We start from the raw sequence: 14,069 nt of genomic DNA on the forward strand, positions 1-14,069 counted from the left end.
TTTCAGCTAGATAAATGGAATGAGTTCAAGAGGTCTATTATACAATATGGTAAGTATATTTAATAACAATATATTTGTATTGTATTTTTGTATATCTTTTAAGAGTAATTTTTTTTGTACTGGGAATTGAACTTAGGGGCATTCTACCTCTGAGTTACAACCCCAACACCACTTTATTCTTTTTTATTTTAAACAGGGCCTCACTAAATTGCAGAGGGCCTCACTAAGTAGCTGAGATTGACTACAAACCCATGATCCTCCTGTCTCAGCCTCCCAAGTACTGGGATTACAAGCATGCACCACCATGCCCAGCTTCTAGGAGTAAATCTTAAATGCTCTCACCATACACACACAAAAAAAGATAAGTGTTGGAGTAGCATGTTAATTAGCTTGATTTAGTCATTCCACAATGTATACATATTTCAAAACATGTTGTACATGATAAATATGTATAATTTTACTTATTAAAATAATTATAAATAATAACGTAGGTGAAAGTATTGGATAAAATAAAGAGTTATGCAAATATCTGGTAAATATTAATCAAACTATATGTTTAAAATGAATTTGTTTTGTTTTAAGGAACTGGCTCTTTGTAAAAAAATTATTAGAAGGCAGATTAAAGATTTATGTAGCAGTATTGTGTATTTGTATCACTGCATAAAGATTTAAAAGTTTATTATTGAGCATATTTTGATTAAGCAGATAAAGCAGAAATTTTACAATTCCAGAGTTTTGAATTACTTGTTTTCTGTAGAAACCAGTTAATCTCACTACATAATTTTGTTTTCTTGAAAAGAGTACCTGCAAAGGCTGTTGCGGGGCCTGGGTCTGATTGCAGTTCTCACACACAGGCTCGTGGCGGGGCTTAGACAAGACAAGCCATTTGTTCTTTCTACTTTCAGTTCTGCATCTAGACACATTAGACATGGCTTCTTGAATAATCCAAATACTGCCAAATTTCAAATTTCCCCAGTTCCCTATGCAAGCCAATTCCCTACTGTATTCTCTTGGCTTTGAAAGTCATTAAAATGCCTTTTCGATGCTACCCTGAGTTACCACATTCTTTGCTGTGAGCCTGGCACATGATTTGCCTGTTTCAGTGTTACTGGGAGGGCTGAGCGGTGCCTTTTGGTTCTGGACTTCAAGGTTGAGGCCAGGCAGTCATGTGTTCATGATATGAAATCCATGTGTGTCTGGGCTACTTTGAAAACATTAGGAAAGTTAGCTGTTTGCAAATGAGCATGACCATGGGGGCTGGCAAATCAGGTTCCATCAGACCCACGAATTCTGTGGGGTGTTGGCATAGGAGGACTGTGCGGTCAGTGGACAAGCGCCTGTCACCACACAGGAGACTGGACTAAGCAGCTTCCCTATTCTCTAGGAGCTAAGTGGCAGCTTCTAAAGAATATGATTTACTCTGAAAATATGCAGACCCTGGAAATGTACTAATGAGATAAACACATTGTGTCATTTCAGATTTACAGTGTCAAGTAGAGGCACTTGGATTAAAACTTCAGAGGGCAGTCACAGAGCTGGACAACTGTAAAGGAATGCTCATGTAAGATGGCGAATATCAAACAGCTTGTAAGATTACAAGCGCTCTGTTGATGTGCCACAATGCCAAGACTTTAGAAAGACCCCAGGTGTTCTCTGTGCTCCCCTGGCAGTGACGCGGCTGTGTGCCTCTTCAGTCTGCTACTTTTCTTGGCTGTCCTGCTGGCCTACATTGCATATTGATGTACCTGTAAATATTTTTAAGTATGTGAAACGTTTCTTTCCCTCAGTAAGAAATTTACCAATTGCTTTTTGGCCTTTTGGTTAAGATCAAGTATAAAAACCTACTTATCAATGTAGTACGGCTTTCCCTTGTTGTTCAAATATAGAAACTTAAAAGTATTTTCTAAACTACCTTCCTTCTTTTCTTCCTTTCTCCCTCCCTTCTTTCTATTATCTGTTCATAAGAAACATTATTGAGGTTGTTTCATAAAATTACCAGAGCATGTTTTTTTAAAAAAATTAATTTATTTCAGAAATTTAAAAAATTACTTTATAACAAAGTTAGTATATCTATAATATAACATTAAAATAGAACATGTAATCTTTATTAAGTGAGTAAATTATTTTATCTTATGATATATAATCTGGTAGCTCTGATTTTTAGTTCCTGTATTTTAGCAAAATGAACCTCATAAGAAATATAAATATTTAGAATGCTTAGCAACCAAATGTTTATGTTGCCTGCCATGGACCACTCCTAAGCATCATGTGTTTATTGAAGTACTGAGCAACATAGAGGAACCAATTCCAGAACGGCCCTCAAATTAATGTGCACTTGATTATTGTAGCAAAATAGTGTTTTTGGAGAACAAGAAAACCAGTTAATCATGCTGTGTAACACTGTAATTAGCGGTGCAGTGAGTATGATAGCCTGGCTTCTGTGTGGGTGGCTCTGGGTGAAGGAGTGAATGGCCTGAGCCCTTGGGGACCTGCTCGCCCTGGGCCCAGGAAGGAAGCTGCTGGAGGATAGAGGCATGAGAAGGAAGTATGCCAGCGGCTGCACACAGCGCAGCGGTCTTCTCCCTCTGACCACAGGGAGGGCTTTGCAGAGTGGATACCGCACGGGAGCAGCCTCCTCAGGGCACAGCTCCTGTGTGCCGTTTGCCTCTGGAGTTCGAGTAGAGATACAGTTCAGATAGGCACCAAGCCAAAGGGAGGCTGTGGCCACTCAACCTCCCAAATGCTGGGATTACAAGTGTACACCACCACGCCCAGCAAGAAATCTTATTTCTAAGTATAATAATATCTAGGTTAATTAAGGGGAAGACCTCCCTGAAGTAATGGGGTATACAACAGCTAGAGAGATGTGAAATACACTTTTGTTACTTTCATGTAGACATGAAATATACATATATCAGTATAGAGATAGGTAAATATGGCAAACAAGAAAGACTGCCATACATGGTAAGAAATTTTCCAGAATTCTTGAAAGATAAAACAGAGAAAGGATATTAAAAGGGCCAATTCTGTGGAGGGGTAAACAAAAGAAAATCGCTTGCATTCCACTGCTGGTGGCTATGTGGGACCTGGTGGATCTTGGGAGCACCAACCGGGTCACAGACTTCAATTTGTATGAATCCTGGGGAGCTTTTTAGAACCATGTACATAGTGTCCCCCTTGGCACCCTCTCCCCTAGGATCACATTTCATTTCCACAGATATTCTGACTTGTAGCTCCAAGCAGTCACATTGTTAATGTGTTTCCCACGATTTTGATGCAGGTGGCCAAGTGGAGCCCACTCTGAGGAACCATGCTGGGATCCGGTGGGCCTACTGGCCCATTACCAGACTCTTCCAGTCAGCCAGCCCCGTGTGGAGCCGTGGGTAGCAGAGGCAGTGTGCCCCCTCAGCCTCGCGCAGTGAATGTGGTGGCTGGAGCTGGAGAGCCTGGGGTGCCCACAGCCCAAGACAAACCCCAGGACCCCTCTAGAGAGCACATTCTGCCCCTTCATGGCAGCCTCTGAAAGCAACTTAGGGCAAAAGTTCATGAGAAGGCAGACACACAGAAAGTCTCTGGGCTGAGCTCACATCAAGAAATTACTACACGTGGGAGAAAAATGTACTTCCAACCCCACCCCCCAAGGGTAGCTAAGATTTCACACAGAAAAAGTTTAACACCTTAGGAAGTTGGCAAATAAGTATAATCAATATCCTCCAAAGTATGTCCAGGATTATAACCATGCAAGCAAAACAGGCTATTATGAAAAGGAATCTGTTAGGAATTTGAGGGATTGAAAATGGTCAGAAAAGGCGAAAGATTTATACGATCTGAAAAGAAACCCTGTTTCAAAATAAAGAATAAAAAATAGGGCTGGGGGTGTAGCTCAGAGGTAGAATGCCCCAGGGTTCCATCCCCAGTGCCGAAAAAAAAGTGATCAGAAAAATGATCCTCTCATATTAAAAATGTATGTGAGTGTGCACACATGTATATGGGTTGAAATACCTTGGACAAGCGTTTGGTAGAATTATAGCAGTTACCACTAGGGATGAGTAGAAAAGAGTGTGGGGTGTGTATGTGTGCAAACTTTTATTCCACTTTGTACCAAATATTGCTTATGTAGTTTCCCAGGTGAATATACTTATGTGTGTAACAAGAAGAACAAAAGTCATTTAAAGAGATTTGAAATTTATCAATTACTAATTAATACAGTAGTCCCCCAGTCTTTATATGCAGGAGATAAAACCCAGTGAATGCTTGAAACCACAGATAGTGCTGAACCTCATATATACTATGTTTTTTCCTATGCATATAAACCTGTGTTTATAAATTAGGGGATTCATTAAAATGAAGTGGAACAATGATAATAATATAATAATTATGTGAATGTGGTCTCTTTCAAAACATCTGTACCTATCCTTCCTTTGAGCTGGTACAGTGCCTGCATGATTAGATGGCATCACTAGGGGTGCAGCCCTAGTGACAACCTTAATTAACCTAGATATTATGATACTTAGAAATAAGATTTCTTGCTGGGTGTGGTGGTACACACTTGTGATCCCAGCATTTGGGAGGTTGAGACAGGAAGATAGCGGTTCACGGACAGCCTCAGCTACTTGGTGAGGCCTTTTGCAACTCAGCGAGACCCTGTTTATAAGAAACAGGGCTAAGAAAATAGGGCTGGGGTTATAGCTTGGAGGTGCGATGCCCCTGGGTTCCATCCCCAGTATTGCATCTAATCATGAAAGGCGTGGGCATTGGGGTTCTTAGACACAGGCACAGTGATGCCGTGGCAGTTGGCCTGATGTCCAAGGGCTCCCACAGGGCTGCAAGTGGGCAGCACATACAGGGTAGAGGAATGGTCTGCACCTTGGCGGATCAAGTAGGACAATGGGAGCTTTCATCACCTTGCCCAGTATGAATCACTTATTTCTGGAGTTTTCCATGTCATATTTTCAGACTGCGATGGGTAACTGAAACTACAGAAAGCAAAACCACAAAGAAGGGGGAACTATTACATGTTTAACGTCATTACCCATAATATGTTTTCTAACTTAGGGACCTCTGCAATGTACTCACACTTTGATTTTATTAGCGACCACCCTATCATTTAGCTGATAATTCGAGCGATAATGAGCTACAACCATCACAAATCACTAACTTGCAAAGCTCTGACTTGACTTCTCAGCAACAGCTGACATAAATGTTCTTGGAACATTCCCTGCTACAGATACAAATATCAGTGTTCTCTTTGCCCGCTTATCGCTGTGTTCACTCACGAGAAATTTCTGCCTGGCAAGCAGAAGGTGGCCTGGTGGCATCACAGTGTCAGTGTACAGGTCCGCTTTTCTCAGGATCCTAACTTGAACAGGCTAGGTTTATTTTATTTATCAATCCAATACAGTATGTCTGTTGGCAGCCAGCTATGTACCCAGACTGTTAGGTGCAAGCACTAGATACTGGAGTGGCAAGGTCCCATAGAGCTGCTTAGGTAATTTCAGGTAATGCTAAGTGCTGCAAAATATAAAATAAAAGTTATAATGTGAGTGATAGAGAAACCAAGTTATGGTACATGGAATAAAGGTTCCCTAAAGATTTTAATATCCTAATCTTTGGAATCTGTATGTTTCTTTCATGGCAAAAAGAGACTTTACAAATGTGATTAAAGTAAGGATTTTTGAGTTGGGGCAACTATCTCGGATTATGTGGACAGGCCCAGTATAATCACAAGAGTCCTTATAAGGGGAAAGCAAGTGTGTCACAGTCACAAGTCAGTGCGAGGACAGGCGCAGAGGCTGCTGTGATGCCATCTGAAGGTAGAGGAAGACCACAAGCCAAGAAATGCAAGTGATCTCCAGAAGACAGAAAAGTTGAGGAACTCAGAACTCCGGGGGAGGGGACAGCCCTAGGGACACCTTGATTTTAGGACTTCTGCCCTCCAAGACGGGAAACAGTAAATGTGTTGCTTTAAATGCTAAGCTTCTGATCATCTGTTGCAGCAGCAGTATGAAGGAAATCATTCCACCAGTGTGTCCAGAGGAGATTGCATTGTTTGGAGAGAGATGGGACGCTGCGGGAGCATTGCGGTTAGGAGAGGGATCTCTTTTCAGAGGCGACCATAGCTGCTGCTTGGATAGTGAGCTGGAGTGGGGGTAAGAGAGAAACCAGGGAGCCTGTGTACTCAGCAAGTGAGGAGACATGACGCTGGATTCCAGGACATAGTGCTGAGATGATGGAAAGACACATTCTGGAGGGCAGTTGGACAGGGGTTTCTGATAGGGTAAACATGGCGGGGAAGAAGGAGACCCGGAAAAGAAGGAAAGAACACTGGATAGGCGTTGAGGCTTTTTATTTGCTAGAGTTGGTGCTGGACGCTGGGCCTCCAGGTCTGCCAGGTCCCCTCCGAGATGCTGTGGGTCACGGCCCCTGTGCTGTCAGGTCTCCGCTGTAAAGAGGAAACAAGGGCTGCTTGGAGGAACACAGGAGATAGACGCACAGGGTGTTATTACCTAGCAGTGCTGCTGTTGTGTTGAGTATGCTACTGAAGTGGGAAAATCAGCGAAAGTCATAGCTATGGTGAGTGGGGAAATCAAAAACAATGCTTCGGATCTGTTCAATCTGAGAGGCCTTTTAGACAGCAGAGTAAAAATATCAAGGAGGCAGTTTAAGAATGGAATCATATGGACCATTGCCTTTCAAATCAGGAGAAAATATCCAGTTATTTCATTTTATTTCCTTTGCTTTGATTGGCGGGAGCAGCAGGGGCCTTTCTGAAGGCTTATTCACAGCAGTTGAAGAGAAAGGATTAACACTGTTTGCTGAGAGTAAAAGAAGGAATGTGTGCTTAAAGAGCACACATGAGGCAGTCTTTTCTATTCCTTCCAGTTCCTCCAGTCCTGATGAAGGTGGAGACGACAACTGGGTAGTGAGGGGGAGACCTAAGAGTGGCTCTGAGTGGGGAGGCTGGGGTGGCAGGCTCCCTGGGAGCCGGCTTTGCTGAAAGAAAGGTTGCAGCCAGGGTTGATGAAAGGCACTGAAAGGCCTTCTCCTGTTTCTAACTTTAGATTTGGAAAGCCATGTTTAAGAGTCTAAGTATACAGTGAAAAGTTGTAGAGCTGCTGAATCTGAAGGCTTTCAAAACAGTGATACTTTTGTTTGATTTCAAAGCACCTGTGTAAAACTTGGAAAATAAGAAATATATTTTAAAAGTCATAGTTCTATCTTGACCTATAGCTTATCTTGGCATAATTGGTATCATACTTTAGGTACTATTTTGCAAACTTTTCTCAGAGATATATCCTAGACTTTTTTTTATGTCATGATACAATTGTGGGTAATTAATAAATGATTACATAGCATTCCAATCTGGATGAACCACAATTTACTTATTAATTCCTTTTTTTTTTAGAATATACAAATATTTCACTTTTGTAAGTAAGGTACTTTGAAAATTCATATAGACAAGTCTTTCTACACACACAATTATTTTCTTGGGGTAATTTTTGCTAGAATTAAAATATTCTTAAAATGAATACTTTAAGACTTTTAATGCATAATGACTCATTGCCCGCAATAAGATTATACTAATTTAAAATCTCAGCAGTATTTATAAATACCCATTTCTCTCTTACTTCCTAACTAATACTAGGTATTATAACTTTTTAAAAGAAATTATTTTAAAACATTGTATCCTTGCATATTCATTGCTTCTTGTATCGTTTCCTTTGTGAATGACCAAAACATGAGAAGGGTTACTTTTAGGGCAGAGGTAGTTGTCAAAGACTGGGACCAGGCTGCAAGAGGCTCTTTTGATCTGGATGGCAGTTACCATAGTGTTCTCCTTATAATATTCATCACAAGATGTATTCATTTTATGCAGTTTTCTGTGCATTATGTTTTATAGTAAGAAGCTTAAAAACTAATTAATGTTGTATATGTTTTTGATGATTTTTACATTATTTTTTATTAGAAATTAAAATCATTCTGCAACCAGGGCAGACTTATTTATAATCTACTACAGTTTATACTGCAGTTTATAACTTTTTTTTTTTTTTTTTTTTTTTGCAGGTCTGGGGACGGAACCTAGGGGCATTTGACCTCCAAGCTACAGCCCCTGCCTTATTTTTTATTCTTTATTTTGAAACCAGATCTCACTGAGTTGCAAAGAGCCTCACTAAGTAGCTGAGGCTGTCTGCAAACTGCGATCTTCCGGTCTCAGCCTCCCAATGCTGGGATTACAAGCATGTGCCACCACACCTGGCTATAACTTATTTTGAGGTACATTCGGAAGACTTCACATTGTTAATGAGCAATCTACATAAGTTTCACTTACAATATTATCTTTCTTCACAAGGTGTTACAATATTATCTTTCTTAACAAGGTGTTAACCTTGTGACTATTGTTAAAAACCCAGTTATACTTGGAAAGCTGAGACAGGAGGATCACATAGATTCAGAACTAGCCTCAGCTACTTAATGAGGCTCTCAGCAACTTAGTGAGACCCTGTTTTCAAATAAAATATTAAAAATAGGTCTGGGAGTGTAGTCTGGAAGTAGAAAGCCCCTGGGTTTCATCCCCAGTACCTCAAAAAAAAAAAATATAAGGTCAAGGCAAGTGTTTACTTCAATTTAGAATTTCCATTTGGTTCTTTTTAATAGTTTTTATTTATCTGCAGAAATTTCTCATCTTTTTATTAATTACATATTTCCTTTATGTCTTTGAGCAGAGTTATAATTGCTCCTTCAAAAATCTTTTCTAATTTCAACATCTGAGTCATCTCAGAGTCAGTCCCTATTAACTCTCTTTCTCTTGAGAATGAGTCACACTCCTCCCTTTCTTTAAATGTTAAATAATTTACTATATTTTGGACTTTGTGAATATAATGCTATGGACATGACACTTATGAGGTTAAACATAACGGGGTGTTGCGGACACCCTGTCTTTCTCTTGAGAATGAATCACACCTCTCTGTTTCTCTGTATGTTAAATAATTTACTATATTCTGGACATGTGAGTGTTATGTTTTGGAGATTCTGGATTCTCTGTTATATTCTTCCAAAAAAAAAATGTTGTGTGTGTGGGAGGGGGTCTTATTTTAAGCAAGAAATTAACTTGTTTGGCTTTAGACTACAAACTCTATATGAGGGCAGACGCTCAGCTGAGTTTGGCGCTCTTCAAGCAGACTGCGGACTGGCTCTTTGCACTGTGCTACAGGGGTGACTCTCTCCCTCTGGTTACCTCCATTTAGAAGTTCCCTTATTTTCTAGTAGCTGTGGTTGCCCCAAACACTGTCCCCCAATTTTTCAGGCCAGAAAGACTGGAGTTTTTCTAGCAGGGGTTTGGTCCTACCTAGTGCATAGGGGATGTCCTCTTGGATTTTATATTTTAAAAACAACTCAACTCTAGGTTGTCACCTCGTTCCAAATGTCAACCTTCCTCACTCTAGGTTGTCACCTCGTTCCAAATGTCAACCTTCCTCCAGCATGTGCTTTTGGTCACTTCCCAATGGCTTAACATAATATTTTTGTTTGTTTTTGTTTTTTAAATATTGCCCAGAGTTTATTCTTTTAATCTAAGTACAGATTGGTCTGCTAGGAGCTAATTTAGCCATTATAGAAATGAGTTGAATGTTTATTTCTTTCAAGAAATAGTATGAAGATGTTAAATTCTTTCTGTGGGTGAATGATGATAAAACATGCTTTTTTGTCTGTTTGTTTTTAAGGTACTGGGGATTGAACCCAGGGTCAGTCCACCCATGGACTACACCCTTGCTGGTATTTTATTTTTTATTTTGAATCAGGGTTTCACTGAGTTGCTGAGGACCTTGCTAAGTTGCTGAGGTTAGCTTTGAACCTGCATCCTCAGCCTTCCAAGCACTGGGATTACAGACATGTACCACCACAATCAACTCCAAAAAATTTATACTTTAAGTATACTACATTTAACTAATTTGAAATATTTTTGTATTATTTTAGGAATAAATCTAATGAAGTGGATGACTACCAAAGAGAACTTAGAAAACTAAAGTTTGAATCCATTATTTCTGAGTCACGGTATACACTGCAGATTTTTTAATTGATTTTTTTTTTTTTCGGGTCTGGAGATGGAACTCAGGGGTATTCGACCTCCAAGCTATACCCCCTGCCCTAGTGTTATTCTTTAATTTGAAACAGGGTCTCACTAAGTTACAGAGAGCCTCACTAAGTAGCTGAGGCTGTCCAAGAACCGCGATCTTCCGGTCTCAGCCTCCCAAAATTCTGGGATTACAAGCATGCGCCACCATGCCTGGCTTTAATTGATATTTTTATAATTGAATTTGAAAGTGTGTGTGTGTGTGTGTGTGTGTGTGTGTGTGTGTGTGTGTGTGTATGTGTTACTAGGGATTGAACCCAGAGGAATTTTACCTTCCAGCTACACCCCTACCCCTTTTTACTTTTTGTTTTTGAAAAAGGGTCTCACTAGCTTAAGAGACCCTGTTTCCAAATAATAATATAAAATAGGTCTGAGAGTGTAGTCCGGAGGTAGAAGGGTTTTGAGGAACCCCAGTACCACCAAAAAAAGGGGGGGAGGGGTCTCACTAGGTTGTTGAGAGTCTTACTACATTGCTGAGGCTGTCCTTAAACCTGCAATTCTCCTGTCTCAACCTCCCAAGTACTGGGATTACAAGCATGTGTCAACATGCCCAGCATCTTTAATTTATTAAGTTACAGTATACAGTTTCAAATGAGCTTTCTATATGTCTTTGATAAATATAAGAACATAGCCGGGTGTGGTGATGCACGCTTGTAATCCCAGCATTCGGGAGGCTGAGACCAGAGGATCGCGGTTTGCGGACAGCCTCAGCTACCTAGTGAGACCCTCTGCAACTCAGTGAGACCCTGTTTCAAAATAAAGAATAAAAAATAGGGCAGGGGGTGTAGCTTAGAGGTTGAATGCCCCGGGTTCCATCCCCAGAGCAATAAATAAATAAATAAATAAATAAATAAATAAATAAAAGAACATGCTATGTAATGCATGCTGGTGAGATTTCCTGTTCCTTTTTAGGCACAGTAGGCTGCTTAAAGAAAAAGAAGACTCTTTAATGACTTGTCAGCAGATATATAAAGCTTTACAGGAAGAACTGACTGCAAAACAAAAGCAAGAAGAAGATCTAAAAAGAAGAATTGACCTTGCAGAAAATGAGCTAGAGATAACCAAAACACTTCTGAATCAGACAAAGGAAGAGGCTACAGCACTGAAAAATGAAAGGTGCGATTTCTTAGAAAATAGTTTATGTTTAAATCAGTTTCCATATGCATTTGAAGCATCATGTTGTCATATAATAGGAGGAAATCAAAGTATTGAAGACACATTTCACTACAGGGTCTTTGCATCTCATCATATCATTTTATAAGTGATGAAACTGAATTCCAAATTAGTTAAATGGCTTCCTTACAGTCTCACAGTTGGGTAGTGAAAGTAGAGGTGGAACTCAAGTTGCATTTGGTGTCAGATTATTTATTGAAAAGAATAAAATCACATCATGTGTGATACTTGTACTATTAAATTTCACCGGGGCCAACAATTGGTGGGTCTATCATTTTTCAATAGAAGAATGTATTTCTGCATCAATTTTTTGTTTGTTTTGGGGGTTGTTTCTGGTAATGCTGAGGCTTGAACTCAGGGCCTCCCACATTCTGGGCAAGTAATTTATATCACTTTTTTTATGTGTGTGTGTGGTACTGGGTTTGGAACCCAGGAACATTCTTCCTCTGAGCTACTTTTTAATTTTTATTTTGAAACAGGGTCTCATTGAGTTGCACAGGGCCTCACTAAGTAGCTAAGGCTGGCTGCAAACCACGATCCTCCTGTTTCAGCCTCCCAAATACTGGGATTACAAGCATGTGCCACCACATCCAGCTCCTATATCAGTTTTCTTTTTTATTGGCTCCTACTTTTCTTCTCTCCTTATCTGCCACTATTTTTTTTTTCTTTTGAGAGCTCACTACAAGCAAAGACCCCTTGGTTCAGCCTCCAACGATATTTTTGTCCAGTTAATTTGTCTTTAACCTTATATATAATTAATATTTCAACTCTTTCTCTTTGTTTTCATTTACCGTGTATGTGTTTACTTGTTCATTCTTTTTCTTTCCTTATTTTTTTTATTTTTTATTTTTTTGTAGTACTAGGGATTGACCTCAGGTACGATCTATCTCTAGGTTACACACTCAGTCCTATTTTATTTTTTTACTTTGAAATAAGGGCTCACTAAATTGTTGAGGGCCTTGCTAAGTTGCTGAGGTTGGCCTCAAACCTACAATCTTCCTGTCTCAGCCCCCAAGTACTAGGATTATAGGCATGTGCCACTGTGCCCAGCTGCTCATTCATTCTTAATCTTTTTGTTTCAAATTCGTAACTGATGTCTAGCAAAAACTTTTAATTTTTGTTTTGTTGGTTCTTAAAATCTGAGCATCTCACTGGGCGTGGTGGCGCACGCTTGTAATCCCCCCGCGTGGAGGCAGAGACAGGAGGATCGCGCAGGTTTGAAGCCAGCCGCGCTGGCTTAAGAGACCCTGTTTCAAAATAAAAATGTAAAAATAGGTCTGGGAGTGTAGCCTGGAGGTAGAAGGGCTTCCAGGAACCCCAGTACCACAAAAAGAAATCTGAGCACCTTTAAGAGATTATCCCATTTATGTTTTTGTTATAATTATTATATTTCCAGAAGAACGCAAGTTCTACCAAGGGCAGAAATTCTTGTTTTATATTATTCTTTGTGTATAGAAAGTACACGATAGGCTATTTGTTTCTCATTCTTCCCATTCTTATCTTTATTTTAATTTTACTTAATTTATAATTTAGAAGAATATAATATTTTTAAAATTCTTTATAAAGGCAGTTATTTGCTGAGGAAAGGTCTGGGGCAGGCCCAGAAAGTGAGAGCATGCATCTTAGAATTAGGTAATTGGGATCATTGTCTCAGAACTTTTTCCTACAGATACTATGCAATGAACATCATATTTTACTTCAGGTTAACAGTTCTTTGTAGTTCTTAGGAAAAAAAGAGTGTTCCTGGTTCTCCTTAGGATGACTTTTATATCTACTTTCCTTTGACTGAATAAAGTCAAATGCCACCCACCATTTTCTTTACTTTGAGACAATAATATCCTGCCTTTCTTTCTTTTTTTTTTTTTTTTTTTTTCCCCCATTACTTTGGATGGAACCCAGGGGCATTCTACCTCTGAGCTACACCCAAGCCCTATTTTTTTTTTTTTTCATTTTGAAACAGGGTCTTACTGAGTTGCAGAGGGCCTCACTAAGTAGCTGAGGCTGTCTGTGAACTGCCATCCTCCTGTCTCAGCCTCTCAAATGCTGGGATTACAAGCGTGCGCCACCACGCCCGGCTCAATATCCTGCTTCTTGCAAAAGAGGTGTAACTTCCGCCTGTATGAGTATTCACCCCACCTACCTCCTCTGCAGTTTTTATGATTATGTAGTTGCTCAGTTTATAGCTTATTAGAAAAAGCAATTTTATAACCAAGAAATTTTTCAAGAGTCAGGCTTACTAATAAAAAGAAGGAAAAGCAGCTGAAATATTGAGCATGCATAAGTAGAGGTGACTAGGTATGCATATAAAAATAAAACATTGAAATGTAGCCCATAACGATAGAGACAAATAGCCCCTGATATATCAGTAACCTAGAGTGTCCCTGTATTTATAAAACATGGGTTAATAACTGATGGACATGTTGGTGCCCCGAAGTCTAAAAGATTAAAATAAGTCATGCATTCTATGTAAAAGACAAAATTGCATCTTAGAAGATGCCATGAAATGAATACAAATGTTAAGCCTTTGGCTTAGAACTTTGGATATCTTACATCATTTTCAGCGATGCCAGACTAATCAGGCTTAACTGCTCTTCCTCCATGGCAGTGCTGAGAAGTTCCACCTTTGCTCACCTGTTCCTGGAATTCTCGGAGGTTTTGTTTCAGTGCACATGTGTTAGACTGTTGTCAGTATGATGAATCTTTACTTTTAGGAATAATTTTTTTTTTAATTTTAGTATTGGGTGTTGAACCCAAAGGCATGTTCTAC

At 39.6% G+C, this 14,069-nt stretch overlaps 1 protein-coding gene across 1 annotated transcript in view; it reads left to right on the top strand.

Annotated features, from left to right (window-relative positions):
* Nucleotides 1–14,069, top strand: part of LEKR1 (leucine, glutamate and lysine rich 1) — a gene marked incomplete at both ends in the record, with an annotated part of 152,594 nt that overhangs the window by 87,524 nt on the left and 51,001 nt on the right. Inside the window, 3 exons of the mRNA XM_080696591.1 lie at nucleotides 1,480–1,561; nucleotides 9,973–10,050; nucleotides 11,042–11,245. Coding sequence (XP_080552717.1) covers nucleotides 1,480–1,561; nucleotides 9,973–10,050; nucleotides 11,042–11,245 — 364 coding nt within the window. The remainder of the gene's footprint in view (nucleotides 1–1,479; nucleotides 1,562–9,972; nucleotides 10,051–11,041; nucleotides 11,246–14,069) is intronic.

Source organism: Muscardinus avellanarius (genome assembly GCF_963383645.1).
Source record: "Muscardinus avellanarius genome assembly, chromosome: 5".
In the NCBI taxonomy this organism is placed as follows: Eukaryota; Metazoa; Chordata; class Mammalia; order Rodentia; family Gliridae; genus Muscardinus; species Muscardinus avellanarius.